At 39.8% G+C, this 16,474-nt stretch overlaps 1 protein-coding gene across 3 annotated transcripts in view; it reads right to left on the reverse strand.

The window, feature by feature from the left end:
- Positions 1-16,474, reverse strand: part of zfhx4 (zinc finger homeobox 4) — an 81,585-nt gene that overhangs the window by 30,644 nt on the left and 34,467 nt on the right. For all 3 annotated transcript variants that reach the window (XM_017428407.3, XM_017428409.3, XM_037973076.1), the window contains exon 6: positions 8,064-8,298. In XM_017428407.3, the coding sequence (XP_017283896.1) occupies positions 8,064-8,298 (235 nt within the window). The remainder of the gene's footprint in view (positions 1-8,063; positions 8,299-16,474) is intronic.

Raw genomic sequence — 16,474 nt, forward strand, 5'->3', positions numbered from 1 at the left:
TGTTCCAATCTCTGCTCTTCAAGACCATATTTCTTCTTCTCCCCTCTCTTTTAGTCTCTGCTCCTGTGCGACTTCAGACAAGGTTTCAATTTCAGTATGCTGATTGTCTCATTGCCGACTCTATGCATGTCTAACACTTACTGGCACTCTTGGGACCGGCCATACACACCACAGAATGCCTATTTCACTCCAAATGTTTCTGGTGAGTGTGCGTCCGTGTTTATGTGCGTGTGCAAAGGGGTGATGAGGGTGTAAAATGCCTATTACACCGAGAGTCTGGTCTCTCTTACTCTGAAGAGAATTCTCTGGTGCCTAAAGAGCAGAAAATTGCAATGCTCCTCTTCCTCACTCCCCATTAACCTGCTTCTGAAACAAAGGCCTGACCAAGATGTGTGCATGTGTGGAGTGTGTATATCTGTATCTGCCCATTAGACCTGTGCACCATCATTGGTAAAGCACCTTGTAGGTCTAACAAAGAAGGCATGCCATCATGTGTCCTCTGTATACACCTTTTGTTCTTTTGTTTTCTTTCTATCTTCTCTGTCATAAAGGCTATTTATTCTGTATGTTAACTTCTCTTCAACATTTCTTTTTTCCTTCTGTTCAGTCCCCTAAATTAGGCAAAATCCATATTTTTTGCCCTTAAATGAACTTGTCTCATTTTTTTTTTCATTCCTTCCATCCTTAAAAAGCAAAGGAAGATAGCAACTCATGAAGAGCTTCAAGATGACTAAAGCAGTGGGCATATTTGTCTAATTTGCACAAAGACACCCACATCAAAGCACAAATCAAGATCTATGCTCATTCAGTAGATTTTTATCAGTCTATCCATTTCTTGTTCTTTTTTTTCCCCAGCATCCTTTTTTCTCTGTCACATTCCTCTTTCTCCCTCTCTATTTTCAGAGCGTTATTAGGACATGATAAAAGCAAAAGGGATGTCATGACACAGGACCCCCTGTTTGCATTAGGAGGTAGGTGAAAAAACGAACGAGAGAACGAGGGGGGAGAAAAAAAAGATGAAAGAGATTTGTCTGGAAATGATTGCTCACAAGGCATTGATTCTCTGCTTTAATCTCACACAGTGTGCTCAAATTTCCTATTAGGGAGATGAAGAAAAGAAGCGAGAGGGAGATGGGTCTTACTCAGATAGGTGGGGAGGTGAAACTTGGCATATCTCTCAGGGATTTTTTCCCTTTTTTTCCTTCCTTCTTTCTTTCTTTTTTTTCTTTTTTGGACAGGCAAAACATACATTTCCCTTATTTTGGAAAGAGAAGCCATGTCCTGCATGTTTCTTTTTTTAACATGTGCTGCCTTGCTGTTAGGCCATTAGTCTGCTGTAAGTAAACAATGGAGAGGCACAGCTATTGCTACTGAAACCCTGGAGGGTCACACACACACACGCACACACACACACACACACAAGCCTCTGACAGCTGCTGTTACTGCAAAGCTTCCTTTGGTTAGCGACGATTAGCCTTAGCCTATAGGTAATCAATAGCTGCTATCAATTCCATACCTCCTATTGATGGATGAGGTCAAGTATTCAGAGAGGAGAGTGAGATGGAATAGAGAGCTGTAGAAGGAGATTGTTTTTAACTCTTCCAATAACTGGTCTGATAACAGTACCACTGTTTTTTTCCTCTGAATGTGATTGTGAATGTGTGCGCACAGAGGCTTTTTTGAATGTTCAATCTGTGAATTGTATCATTGCTGTCTGAGATTAGTGGCTGCTTGGACCCAGCGAGCATATTGCCTGGTTACCGTGGCTCCGGCTCCACACAACCCTCCTCCCATCACTGGATTGTTTGTCTTAATGCTGTGTGACATGGCCCATTGTTTTGTCCATCTGTGGTTAAGAGTCAATGGACAGGGGGTGTATGAAGCGATCGAGAAGCAAAAAGAATGGAGGTGAGGGAGATGAAAATAAAGGAGAGGAACGAAGGGGGTTGCAGTGAATAAAAGGAAAGAAAAACAAGATGGGAACAACAGCTAAGAGGTGACAAAATATGAAAAGAGAAAGGTCAAAAAGAACCTGCAAGTAGGGGAAAATGTGCTTGGATTTCAATATGGTTCTAAGTCTTTACATTCACTAGTTCCTTTTGCAGGAGCCTTCCAGAGGCTTTTAGTTCCATATGGAGCAGGGCCTTAAGCGCTTTGTGATATCACCAATGTAAAAGACATTATGGCCCCATGACGCCAGGCCTCCCTTCAAAGGGTTAAGTCATATTTAGTATGCGTCCTCAGAGTTCCATGGCTTTGTATTGTAAATAAGTCTAATGTGGCATTGGTCAGGTATGCTAATTCAGATAATCAGTGCAATTTTTGCAAATTATAACTGTCAGTGTGGTGGGCACAGAACCTTGGCGGAAAACATGAGGGAACAATTTAGCTCGGGTAATACCCCTTCACCAAAGAGCTGCTCAACTCTAAAAGGAAAACAATCGGCCTGAGCCCATACCGCCCCGACACACCATTTCAAAAATAGTTTATGGTGAATGAAGCTCTTTTTTTTCCTGAGGTACAAGTCAGGCCACTGCCTCTTTTTTCTTCATGCACACACAGACCACAAAGTAATTATAATTTGCTTGGATGGAATTATTCAAAAAGTGACCGCATATTTTACTGCCACAGAGAATATGGTTTTGGGAAATTTGGGGGTAAATTGCTACTTGACGAAAATATAATGATATACATATATGGACGTGTCTCATTTTGATTTGAAAAATGATTTAAAATTCAATGCATTGTCTCTAACTAATTGCACAGCATTTTAAAATGGAACAGAATACTTTACAAAAAACTATGTACAATCCCTTCAGTCTCATCAGAGTGAATCTCTGCAGGAATCATATTTCTACTTATGTTAGCTGCATGAAATATAGTTCTAAGTTTTTTATTATGTGAGTAATGAATCGCATCTGACTGTAGTCGGTGAACTTTTACAGCTTGTAAAACGTTCTTGATACACAGTAAATAAAAAAGTCTCAAATAAATACATTTATTCAGTAATCTATAGGAAAATAAATCAATATGCATTTGCCACCCTTAAAAACATATCTACAGGACAACTTCATGAGAAACAGACAGTCAGCTGGTCTCATCCTCTCTAGGCTGACTTGAAAAACAAAATGGCCACCTTTGTGCTAACTCTGGTGCTTAGTTAGTTCTGGGAGTGTGTTGTATCATTTCTCTCACTCTTCTGGGTATCCATGAATGTTTATGTAATGGCCACAAATTACTGAGACAAACCCTGGAAATAGACTTCTGTCTGAGAAGAGACCTTGCCCAGAAAGAAAAAAAAAAGAAGAGAACCACTGGAATGGCGTAACCACCTCCACCACCCAAAGGAGGAAAAAAAAAAGAAGAATAAAACGAAGTGAAAGTGGGGGAAGAGGAAAAAACCTATTACGCCAAAGGTTTTTTGGAGTCGTTGCTTCAAAAAAGCTAATTCCAACAATGAAAACTGAATGACCATTTTTGGAGTTTGTGATAATTGAGATTAGTTAGCATACAGTTTCAGGTTGAAAATATTTGGAAGTCTGGATCATCAGTGCACTCAGAAACAAGCAAGATGGCACTCTTTCTGTGCCCATATTCCATCACTTCCTGCTCGATGAACACAAATGTGCCTATATCCTCACACAAGCACGGGGATAATAAGAGTGCATTAGCCTCTGTTTTTCTGCCTACAGCTGCTATGTAAATGGTTAGCACGGCTACAGTAATTTGACAAGGACCAAAAATGTCCCAAAGCCTTATCACTCAGAGAAAACAAAAAGGATTTGGAACACATGCACACACTCACACACATATCCCCCCTCCCACACACACACACGATAAAAGTGTTGTTGGTCTCTCTAAGTTAGAAGAGGTCTTTTGTTTAAAAGGGGGATTCAGACAAAGAGGGTCCTCTCCCTCCCTCTTTAATGCATGTCGGGTGGTGGTGGGTGGGGTGGTATAGAGGGATGGAGATGTGCGGATGGTGGGGTGGTGGAGTATAGATGACAGGCTGGGCTCTCAGAAATAATTACCTCCATAAGATCCCATCTCGCTTTCTTTCTTTTTTGTGAGGGAGAGAGGGAACATGGAAAGAGAGGAAAAAAAACTGACAGAAAGTATGCAGAAAAGGCCCCATGTTTCTGCTTGGTCTGACTTATGTGGCGCTTTACACATGATGGAGCACAGGGCTAATGGGCGAGGATACACACTCATGCACACACACGCACACCTCATCACAATGTGCTTTGTGGCTAAACAAATGGTCAAATGGTTGAGAAAAAGCCAGCAACAAAAAAAAAATCACTAATAACTAAACTTCAGAGACTCTTCTGTCTAGAAAATTCCAGCTAAACAAATTGTTTAAATTATGAAACTGATGATGGAATATCCATGACTCATAAACTGCCATATTTTTCAATTTGCTTGAATTCAACCAAAAAGCTCTATTTAGTCATTGCATTTCAACCCAGTGAAATAAAAAAAAACATTTTTTTTAATAACTTTTGGACAACCCTTAAAGCAAAACAACATTCTCGTCCTTTGTGGTGAAGGGGAATTTGTTTATACTTCCTTTTCTGATGCTAACTGGCATTTTTTATTAACTTGATTTTCATTATCATTTATAATTGTATAAAGAGAGTGACAGTTTATTTTAAAAATGCTTTTTTTTTGTTTTTGAAAAAAAAAAAGTATTGTGAAAACTTTGTTTTTGCTGTGTTAACTCCTGTTCTTGTGTGTAAGTGGATAAGAAAACCCAGTTCACTTATATCACAACTGTGTTTACCTAAAGATGTTAAAATACACAGATACTTATACATTAGCAAACACATGCACTGGAATTCACACAATGCAGCAAAAGTGTTGCTCCTGTCTTTGTTGAAAACATTTTTTTATCCTTGCAGTGTGTCTCTGCAATACTGTACCCTTAATTGGGCCATAAAATCTGCATCCAAATTGTTTAATGAAAGCCATTCACATGTACATAAAGTCCAGAGCATTAGAACTCTTATTCCCAAATGAGCCTATAATTATCTGGCTTGGATCCAAGTCCCAGGCTTTAAGAGAAAGATACCGGTCAGCACTTAAATTAATCTTTTTCATACCAGTCTCTAATGAACAGAAAGTGCTCGAGTCAGGAGTTGTAGCCCCAGAAAACTAACAGCCCACATATATACAGAGTGCTCTTAAACCAAAGACCGGCTGAAAATGTTGCCTACTATAGAACCTTTTCTAACCGTTAAAAGTTACATCATATATCACTACCTATTCAGCAGCTAAAAGGTACCTTTTTTATTCCTCATAGCATGTTAAAATCTGCTACAGTCAATTCTGTGTAAGCTTACAGAGAGCTCAGGTTACCAAATCAACAATATGCAAACAAAAGAAACCATTCCACTTCTTCTCAATCTGTAGAAATAATACACTGTATATACAATTCATTTTTAGTATTTAATTCAAACTTCACTTTCTACCTACACCTGCTGAATACTTCTGTGCAACAGGGAACGACATTAAAACGTAAACCTTGTGAAATCATTTTGTTCAATAAAAACGAGTATCAAGAAGGCAAAAAAAGGACATCCAAAAGAGTAGCTCAGCATTTTAGAAACTGGATGCATCCATTTAAGCTTTGTACTAGCTTCCTAATGGAAATCTACCATGTGGCATGAAAAGAAGGCCCGAGAAGCTAATTTGGTGTGTTTTAACACTGGAACATTTGAACAAGGTGGGGTGAGTGAGTATTGCTTTTGACAGATTTAAAACCTAACTTGCAATGTAAAAAGAGGAGGAGGAGGGGTGGCTGAAAGTTTATGTTCTGAATGAAAAAAAAGGAACATGAGCAGGGATGAGAGGGGAAAAAGCAGGACAAAAAAGGAGAAAATGAGAGAGAGAGAAAACAAGAGCAGGAAAAATAGGGAGGGAGGGATAGAGGGAAGTCAAAATGTAAGGTAACAATTTCTCTAAGCATGTTTCTCTACTGTACCCCAATTCTCACTGAAACTTTGATCCACGTGTAATTAAAACTAAACATTCACCAGCAATATTCTTTATTTCAGGAGCGGGAGCTTTTCTCCTGTTCGTGTGTGTGCGTGAGTGTGTGTGTGTGTGTGTGTGTGTGTTGTATTTCGTATATGCTACTAAGCTCTTAGTCTCCATCTGTTTTGGGAGTACATGTGCAGGACACTTCAGGGATGGAGCACGCATGAAACACACATACACACATGTGAGAGCAATGCATAATACTCTCACACACACACACACACACACACACACACACACACACACACACACACACACACACACACACACTCCACTAACACCACACCCCACTCCACCCGCTCCCCCAGGTCAAGCAAAGCAAAAGCAAGTTAAGCACTCATTTTCTCCCAGCAGCATTAACATAGGGATGACTAAATAATGGACCCTGACTCTCCGTCTTCTGGTTTAAATTAAAGCACAGCCCCCTCCCCTTACACCCTGCAACCCCTCACCAACCATCCAACCCCCACTCAAAGAAAAACGATTAATCTTTTTTTTCCTTTTTTTTGTCTCTCTGAATGTTTTACAGTTCTGTTACACTTATTAGCTGCTGGCAGGATGGAGACTCTTAAATGAAAACCAAATTGCTTTGGTCATGAGAAAGGAAATGAAAGCTCACTCCAGGGAGAGACTGTGTAGCCATAGCATACATGAGAGCGTGTGTTTGTGAAGAACGCATGTGTGTGGGTGTGTGTGTATGTGTGTGTACAGGCCTTTCACTGTGAGATCCTCCCAAGGTGAAATTTCATAAGCTGACTGCTTGCCGGCCTGGGATGTCCCTGTGCACGGGACGGTGTGTGCTTGTGTGTTTCAGATATAAGTACGGCAGCCTAATGGGAACAGTATGCTCATTTCGGGGAGATTAGGAGAAATGGACAGGCCTGTATCAAGAGAAGTGATGTGGATAAGAAGGCCTGAGGAAGGAAGAAAAGAAGTTTGGGCCTAAGAATGAAGAAAGACAGATTGGTGCAAAAAGACGAGAGACAGAAGAGGTGAAATGAGTAAACAAAGAAAATTAATCATGAACGAATGTCATTTAGCTAAAATCTACCTGAAAAGACATCTACTGGTAAGAAATAGTAAAAAAAACAAACAACAGGTGACAAAAAAGGCTTACCGCACTATAAAAAAATGGTGGATCATTGCGCATCAGTTGATGTGCATAAGGTGGTATCTGACTGATCTGTGACTGTTGGAAGACTAGTTAATACAAAATTAAAAACAAAAATCCCTCAAAATTGCAGAAAAATTGTCAGTAAATAGAAGAATTTTAATTCTATACTCTGACTATTTTTAGAAAAAAGGTGTTCCACACCTTTTTTGAACATGTTCAAAACTCAAGCGACAGGGTTGTGTGTCCCTGTGACTCACGTGAGGAAGCTGAGAACCTGGCAAGAGTTGCAAGACATTCAGGAGACTGTCATAAATGCCATTCACCAACTACTATTGAGGTACTAACTTTAAAACATATATGTTAAGCTGTAGTGCAAGTAACAACATATAAACTTAGCATTTTTGTGTTTTTTTTTTTTATCAGAATAGCCAATCTCCTAAATGTATTTTTTTTTTCATTTTATTTTACTGATGAAATTTTGGGTCACTCCAGATATTTTTCAACCGCAACAGTTGATCTGTCCTCTTTCATTTTTATATTTGTGATATAAAAAATATAACTAAAAATACTAATAAACTAATACAACTAATATATAACTAAAGAACTGTAAAGAAAAGCATAAAGATGAGCTACTACAAGAACCTGGATGACCAAGTGGAAGTCATTACACATAAAAATGTATTGTGTCAGGTGTGTAAACACTTAGAACTTGAACAGGATTGAGAGATGCTGCAACATAGACCGTCATCCAGTGGTCAGCGGCTGCCGGTGTGGGGTCAGAGTTACATAATAACTTTTTGATGCAAGTTATACACCGCCTGTGTGTTTTGCCTTTTAAGCCATAAAAATAACCAACAAACTCAAATCACAACAAGCAGGGCATTACAAAGAAGGCTGAAAAAGCACAGACCTGAACTGCTGGGACACTCCTTGACATGAAACAGCTCATGGAGGCCCAATCCGTCTTCGTCGCCTCCAAGGCCTTGCTGGTGCAGTTGGAGTTTCCTCAGCCCCTCGTTCTGCTGGTGGCGGGCTGAACGGGCATGCTGCACTAGGTTGAGGCGGGCTTTGGTGGAGTAGTCACACAAGGTGCAGTGGTAGACACACAACTCCTGGCTGTATGCGCTGTCCAGCTTTTGCAAGTGCTGTGGAAGCAAGAAGATGACATATTAGCATCTGGATTAGTTGTATTTACAGATTATGGTCTGGTATGTTGAAACAGCAGCAACAACTTCCCCGATGTGTTTTTATTTTCTTTTAATTCCCTGTGAATAAATTTGTCACATTAAAACAGCATCTCCAAAAATCTTCCTTCTATTTGATTTTTAGCAAAATCATAAAAAGGCAGTACTACTTTCCTTGTTTCATTCAGTCACAAAGTTTTCTAAAAATAGTTTTGTTGGCATTTCCTTATAAAAAAAATTGGGGAAAAGTTCCTTGAAAATTAATTTACATACTTTCAAACTACTTAAACTATAGGAGGATGTAGAAATGAGCAAGTGCAAATAAATATTCCAGACAAACAAGAATTTGTTGTTTTTGTCAGAGGTGGTATTTTCAAAATCCAATAAATTTAGCTCTTCTGTTCACCATTTTAAATCAGCTGGATGCAAAGATTGAAAACTCGTAAAAAGTCAAACAAGAGACTGAGTTCAGGTTTCGCCTTTAACTTGCACATTGTCCAGCTCTCCTTATTGTTAGCAGCTGTTGGAGGTTCCTCATTCAACGTGTGCTGCCAGTTGCAAGCCCTTAATTTCCAGTTGCCTCTTTAATGGCATTGCAGCCATGCAAAGCTACCCCCTACCTCTTGTCCCGCCCTCCGTATGTGTAGGTGCACAAACCCACATGCACGCACAGCCCCCATCCCACCTTGCCCTGCTCCCATACACCCAGTCAAGCCAAGCATATCAAGTGTGCTTCTGTTGTCGCTGCCGGGCTAATGAACAATGCACAAAAACAAAAGAGCAGGCCAAGCTTTTATTATCTGATCCTCTGTGGAGGGAGGTGAGTCACACAGAGGAGAGGAGAGCAAAGCACGAAGACAGATACACAGAGGTGGCTCATGAAGGTTGGCTTTTGCTTTGTTAAGATTTATTCTCACTGTTTTGTGAAAAACAGGTGCAGAGGTCTCTGCATTAATTAATACCTTACTGTTGTGTGTTTATGCGTGTGTATGTGCTAACTCTACCTGTCTCTCACATCCTCCTACAGGAAGATGTTTCTTTTATGAAGCAATTAAAAATTAGACAGGTAATATTTTCTTGTTCTTGCATCATTTCATACAGAGCAAGAAAAGAGCACGAAAAAAATGTATGTGTAGGAGGAATGTGTGTATGTGGTGGGAGGAGTGAAGCGCAGGTGTGTGAGTCCCCCGCCCTCCCCCCACCCTCTCTTCCCTTTTCCTCCTTTGACAAACAGGGATTAGCAACATAGCTACAGCCGCTAACACATCTTTTCTCTCTGTCTCTCCTTCTTTCTTTCTTTTGTAAGAAAATCTTGCAAGGTTTTTCTCACGAGACGGTGGGACGTCCCCTCGCAGTCAGAGGCCCTTTCAGAAGTCTTAAGTTTTAATTAAGTCGGAGTTGTCAGAAGAAAGCTCCCCTAGTTCAGAGCTCAGGGCCATTAATTACAGCTATCTTTGTTTCTCTGTGAAAGGAGGCCTCCCCTGCTCTTTCACTCTTTCTTTGCTTCTTTTCTTTCGTCCCCTCCCTCCCTCACAGGAAAACTGGACTGCTGAGTCTTTTCTGTGGAAACCACACACGTGTCCTACGGAAGCAAACATATATTTATCTTGTGCCTAAACTAGAATGTTGGAATGTTTTGTCTTTTTTTTAATCAAAATTTAAATGTCCCTAATTTTCAGTCCATCAGTTATCTTTTACCAAAAATGGCCTTAGAGAGTTTAGAGATCCATTTATTATTTTGCTTCTTTGCTCTTCATCCATTGGTTAATCCAAAACAGTGCAACTAACTTCAACTTGCTTTCTGTATATTCAGAATCTGCTTGTGTTTTGGCATTTTTAACGTACTTTCATTGTCATCATTTAGATAAAATTGGAGACATTTTAGATTTAAACAGAAAAAAAGAAAAGCAGGTCCCCTTTTAGTTTCTGTTCCAAAAACAGCCTTCATGATTGCTGTGTATTAATGTTGAGAATTGCACATTTAATTGTATAAAGTTAATTTTGGGAATGAGAGCGTGTTTATTTTCTAAGCAGAAAATATTGCCATGACAGTCAAGACCCACTGAAGGATCATAATTATTTCTGTAGCATTACCATAAAAAGAATTGCACTGCATTAAAATTAACATTTTCATATAAATCAGTTGTTGCCTTGAATACCACACATCCCTCAATGTCCTAGCTTACATCTTAATGTTTTTAGGATATGGGGTTTCAGCTGGGAGCAGCTGAATGATATATTTTGGGGTTGAACCAGGCTGCCAGATAGGTTTAGCCTTAATGTTAATTCTCCCCCCATCAGCACATTCCAGAGGGTTTGTTTAAGACCAAAACTAGAGGCTGTGTGTCGCTCTCCGTTTCTCTGCAGGCCTGAAACGCATGCGGCCTGGTGATCACAGGCCAGAACATCCATGATTTATGAACTTTTAAAGGAGCACTTTGACTCCTGCCAGGCGTGGGCTGTGTAATGCATATTCAAACACACAAACACACTGTCCCTCTCCTGGGTTTGCGCAGTTGTGTGTCTGCTCACAACGTGTGGGTAATTTATGCCAAACCAGAATTGTCTGTTTGGAAAACATGCATCTATACGGAGTGTCTTTGTGTGCCCGTGTGGCAGAGTGGCAAAAAGGCCCGTCCCTGTCATTATGGCATCTTTCCAGATTGCCTGGTGGTTAATTGTTGGGGATTAGTGTTTGGCAAACAACCAAATAAGCGAACACTCCCTGTGGGCCAATGAAGATCAGCTAAACAGCACTCCCTGGGTGGACCTAAACATGGCACAGACGGCTCAAGATGTTGGAGGAGGTGGCTGCACTTCCACGTATGAATGAAATACAAATTCCAACTCTCATGACTTCCTGTTTACACATCAAAAGAACATGTCAGCCTTCAATGACATACACACACAGACATGCATGCACACACTGGGACTTGACTATGAGGAGAGGGGAGGGGAGCCAATATGACAGGTAAAGGAAGCTCCCCTGTGTTCGATGCTGCTGCTGCTGCTGCTGCTGCTGCTGCGCGTGTCTATTTGCGTGTGGATGACAGAGGACTGCATTCATTATGCAGAATGAGATGTTTACAAAACACCTTTCTCACACAGATATATACAAAAGGCGTGCAAACACCTCCCCTGCACACACTCCCAGGATTTGTGGGGAGAGTTGCCGCACTGCTGTCTCAAATTCATTTGTTCTATCTGGGGTGACAAAGCTGCCTCATTAACTGAATTCTTAATAACCCGAGCCAAAATAAATCTTTTCACAACTTCTTTTATCTCCCTGTGTGTATGAGAGTTTGTGTGTGTGAGTAAGATTTCACTCCATCTTTTCTTCTGACTTTGTGTGTTTGGTTTCTACGCATTGGTAATTTCAACTCTACATTTTACCTCATAAGTATATTTTTGTGTCAGCCTATAATTTCAACTGTTTTTTTTTTCTTTTGTCTCTGCCGGCACTTGTGATTTGTTCACTGGTATCATAAAAATATTTTGAAAGCGGCACAGAGCAGTGGGGTTGCATTTTCTTCCATAAACCAAATGACAAATTAGCGCATTCAGTACAAACATGACTCTTTCCTGTCATTAAGTGTGGAACCAGGCAGCTAATGAATACATACTGAAAGTAAGAACGCTCTGCAACAGCAGCTGTGTCTTAATAACCAGTGTGAGTGTGTGAGTCTGTGTCAGAGCGTGTGTGTACACGTTTTACATATAAAGAACCAGTGCATACATTCGCTTTTCCTGTCTGAGTCTGCTGAAAGCAGAAATGTGCATGCAAATGTAACGCCACACAATGTGGAAATAAAAACCTCTTTATACACTTTCATCAGTGTTTTAAAGAGAAGTAGGAAGCTCGTTGTTGAGTATACCTTCTTTCAGAAACGTCACCAGCTTCCGGTGCTATCCCCTGGGCCCCCAGGGGCCATCAGTGACAAAAACAGCCCCACTTGGCCCAGCAAACTACAAAAGCGTGCATTGTTCCTTGAAAGTATTTTAAACACATACCAGTGCTGCCTGGAAGGCTGCCAAGAGTAGAATTCCATCAGTGCTACCACCTCCCTAACACATGTTACTGCTAACCGCCACTCAGCCCCCAAGACACAGATGTAACACAAGATCGCTGCCAATGGATTCACTGGCAGACTGCACTGCTGGAAAACTGTGCTGAGGGCTCAGGTATGTGCCACCTTGCTTCTTCGGATAAAAAGGTAACTATAGTGTTTTGATATATTTTTGTTGCCACACAGACACAAAAACATGTAAGTGTATAAAAGCTGCAAAAAAACAAACAAACAAACAAAAAACTACAAAATGTGCACACACAATTTTAAGTTTTCTTAGTTTACTTCTACAAGGCCAATGCTTCTGTTCTAAAAATAGAAAATAAACAAACTGTTCCAACATTTTTATATTAACCAGACCAATCTTTTCTAATTTCCTGAGTGTTTCTCTCCAACCCAGGCTTTTCATAAGTGGGGAGAAAAAATATTTCCTACAGGTAAATTGCCTCTCCTATTACTCTTAGCACTGCTTGGCAGCAATCAACATGCGATCACAACTCCAGAGTCTGTCCACTGGATGCAAAACTTTTGGGAGAGTATAACCTAGGTCACTCAGTGACAATAATGACAAGCCAAATAAAAAATATTTCTTACTAATTTCTACTCTCCATTTCTTAACTTTTTTTTAGTTGTTGTTGCTTGTTCTTTGTAATTACTTTGCTCAATTTCAACTTTATTTAATTTTGCTATTTGTCAGCAGAAAAAAAAGAAGTAGTGGTAAGATGGCTTTGGACATTAAAAATAATCCAAGTCTGCTGGCCATATAATGGTCTTGCCTTTCATTTCTCTAACTCCCACACATGCATGGACATACAATCAGCCACACACACTTGCAGCACTGACGTACAGTAAGTGTATTTGATGTAAAGGGTAAAAGCCATTCTGGAGTCCACAGCTTTCTGACCTCTAGTCTCTCCCTAGGCTAAATTAGTGTATCTCTGTCTTTGCCTCTCCCTCTTTTGCTCAAGCAAACACATGAACATAGCAAATCCATAAAAAACAAAGAAACCCATAACGATAAAAATAATAATACTAACACTGATGAAATATACTGTCTACTATAGATTATATATATATATATATATATATATATATAAATAAATTATAATATAATCTATTTGCTCCTGGTTCTAATCAATGAATGTCATCACCAGATAAATTCTACTGTTTGGGCCAAGTAGCTGGAAGTTAAATTGATAAAATATAATGAAATACAGACACCTGAAAACATCATTCTTACTTATTGGTGCATATATGTAAATAGTATGTGTCACAAGTCTCAAAAGCCAACTCACCTCAATCACTCCATGAAAATGGATCAGTATTTACATTCCCATTAGATTTGGGCAGCATGGCTCAGCCACTTACTCCCTATTAGCCAACTTGACCTGATCTAAAAGCCCATGTTTGTCTTCACTGCCACCAGGTGAGACTGACCAGACCTTCACATTTCCCTACACCAACTTGCCTGTGAAATGATCTTTTCTCACAACAAATCAGAGATCATAAAGTACAAGGATGGCAATGGCTAAAATGCTAACATGTTATTATGATTACATTCTGTAGCACTCAGCACAAGAAGAGGCTTTGCTGAAATAAATAAAATAAAATTGGGACAACAAATACAGTATTTTCAACATGTATTTTTATTTATTTATTTATTTTTAATCAAAGTAAGGAATATTGAGCACACGCATATTCCCAAGTTTGCTTCCTTTTCTCTGTTTGTAGACGCTAAGATGTGCCTTTAAGAAAGAGTAAAGCAAAAACTAATAGAAACATATATCGAAAGAAACTAAGTAATAGATATAAAGATATTGAAGGTGAAGAAAATCTATGACAGGAAGAACAAAAGATGGAAAGAAAGAGGCAATGATAGGGAAGAATCTAGACAAGCATAGCTGAGTTCAAATCACTAATTACACATTCCTGAGCTTGTGAAGGGGAGTATTGTTTTCCAGTTAGCCCCTTCCCTGTCGCATGGTTTTACTTAGCACAAAACAAAAGGTGCAGGGAACAAAACACAAGCCTAATACCAGGGCCTGCTAATGACAGAGAAATGGGAGAAATTATCCCTGTGGTGGATCCTCGTGAGAAAATGGCTGGTGATGACTGGACAAAGGGAGTTCATTTTGAAAGTCCCACAAAATGGCAGACTGTGTGCTTCTTTCTTTATAAGTCACATTTAAGTGTTATATATAATTCATTTTTGATAGATGTGCCAATGCATACACAGCAAAAATGTAACCATAAATACATGCTATTGATAAATATGCAAACTAAAACCAAATTCAATTTTGGTCACTAAAAGAATAGAATTTCATGTCATTTAATTGTTACATGCCCACTTACTTATCCAAAATGAGACATTTCAGGGCTTCTTTTGAGGAAACAGTGTGGCAATGTAGTTTTTACATAAATAAGCTTTGTGTAAATGAGCATATGTGTGAAAACATGTTAGAGTGTTACATCTGCCAGGGAAAGCACAATGAAAGCACCTCTTCAGCAGAACAATTTTGCATATTGCCACAGGAAATCAAATGCCTTGCAGTTGACCTACAAGATGGCACACTTGATCCCTCTCTGTACAAAAAAGAACCAGTGTCTGTCTGCTTTACACCCCCGTATCAACCCTCAAACATTGAACTCGTAACTGTATCTTACAGAGCACGCACAGAGAACATTTGCTGAATTGTTACATAAACTTAGGCAGCCACACATTCAACAGAACCGACAATGTTCAGTCAAGTCCCATAAAACCCAAAATGATGAGCTGCTCCAGCAACATTAAGAACCCTACCGTTTTCTACAAGTGCCACTGGAGGGGGTAAGCCAACAGTGATGGCAATATTGGGCAGAGTTGCTCGGCTGGTAGTGTTTGCCCAGGCCTCAGCCATCTAAAGGAAGGATATTGTTTTGCCCTGAAAAAGCCTCAGCCACAGTCCGCATACCAGCGTCCACTCAACATACCAATGGGCTCTTTGAAGATTACTCAAATGTTTGCCTTTGTCCCCCCGCCCCCATCTGTCCTTACTCCTAGTTCTAACTCTAGCCAAAATGAGGAAAAGACAAGAAAGGACTGACTAGGAAAAAAAACTGGCCTATATCTTCAGAAAATATGAGGAAATCAATACCACGCTCAGCTGCCCTTCGATTCAAAATGTTCCTGTAAGAGAGGGGCAACTAATGAAAGATTTCACAGAGCTCCGACGACTACTGTGGTAAATCTAAACATAAACAAAATAAAATGGCGATGTATGCATGCATGCTAAAGCAAGTTTTTCATTGGTTTGCTGATAAAATATGACATGCTTTTAAACAAACCACTTTCTGTTCCAAAGCATGTAAAACCCTCACGATTAGAATTGACTAAAATATTTCCAGTGGGTTAATTTAACTAAACGTGTTGAAAACTCAGGACCCGCTCACCCCCACACAAACCATATTAATCCTGAACAAGTAAGTGGGCTTTCTATCAGGTCTATTTCAAAGCATTAGGGATTACCTCGCAGAAACTAAGCTGCTTGAACTCACAGGAGGTCAGCGGTATTGTGCTGCTGCAAAGATGGAAGGGCTGTGGTAGAGACAGATAGACAGCAGGACAGGTCAGTTCCCCTTTCTGCAGCTCTCAGGCAACATCTCTAATTCTGTCTCCCTCCTTTCTCACTCTTTTCATCTCAGTCTCTCTCTTTTACCGTATAATCGAATATCTCCCACTACTTATCTATTCACTCAGCACCTAATGGTTAAAATCAATTACAGCTGGTATGCTGAAATGCTGAATACTGGTACACATGCTGATAATGACACAGAGAGAGTGTGAGACGGAAAGAAAAGGCCAGAAAGAGAGTGACTTGGGATTGTTCCAAGGGAGTAGCACAATTACCTCCAATTGATTGATTATTGATTTGGAAGAGCGTTGAGGAGTATTTCAGTTCAACTTTGTCCATATCAATATCCTGATGGAATAATAAGAGGGGCAAGCATGATAGTGCTATCTAAATAAGACTTTAAAGCTACAATAACATTTCAAACTACCAAAGTGAACAATTTCAAGAAAACTGCCATAT

The sequence above is a fragment of the Kryptolebias marmoratus genome, linkage group LG21 (genome assembly GCF_001649575.2).
Source record: "Kryptolebias marmoratus isolate JLee-2015 linkage group LG21, ASM164957v2, whole genome shotgun sequence".
Classification (NCBI taxonomy): Eukaryota; Metazoa; Chordata; class Actinopteri; order Cyprinodontiformes; family Rivulidae; genus Kryptolebias; species Kryptolebias marmoratus.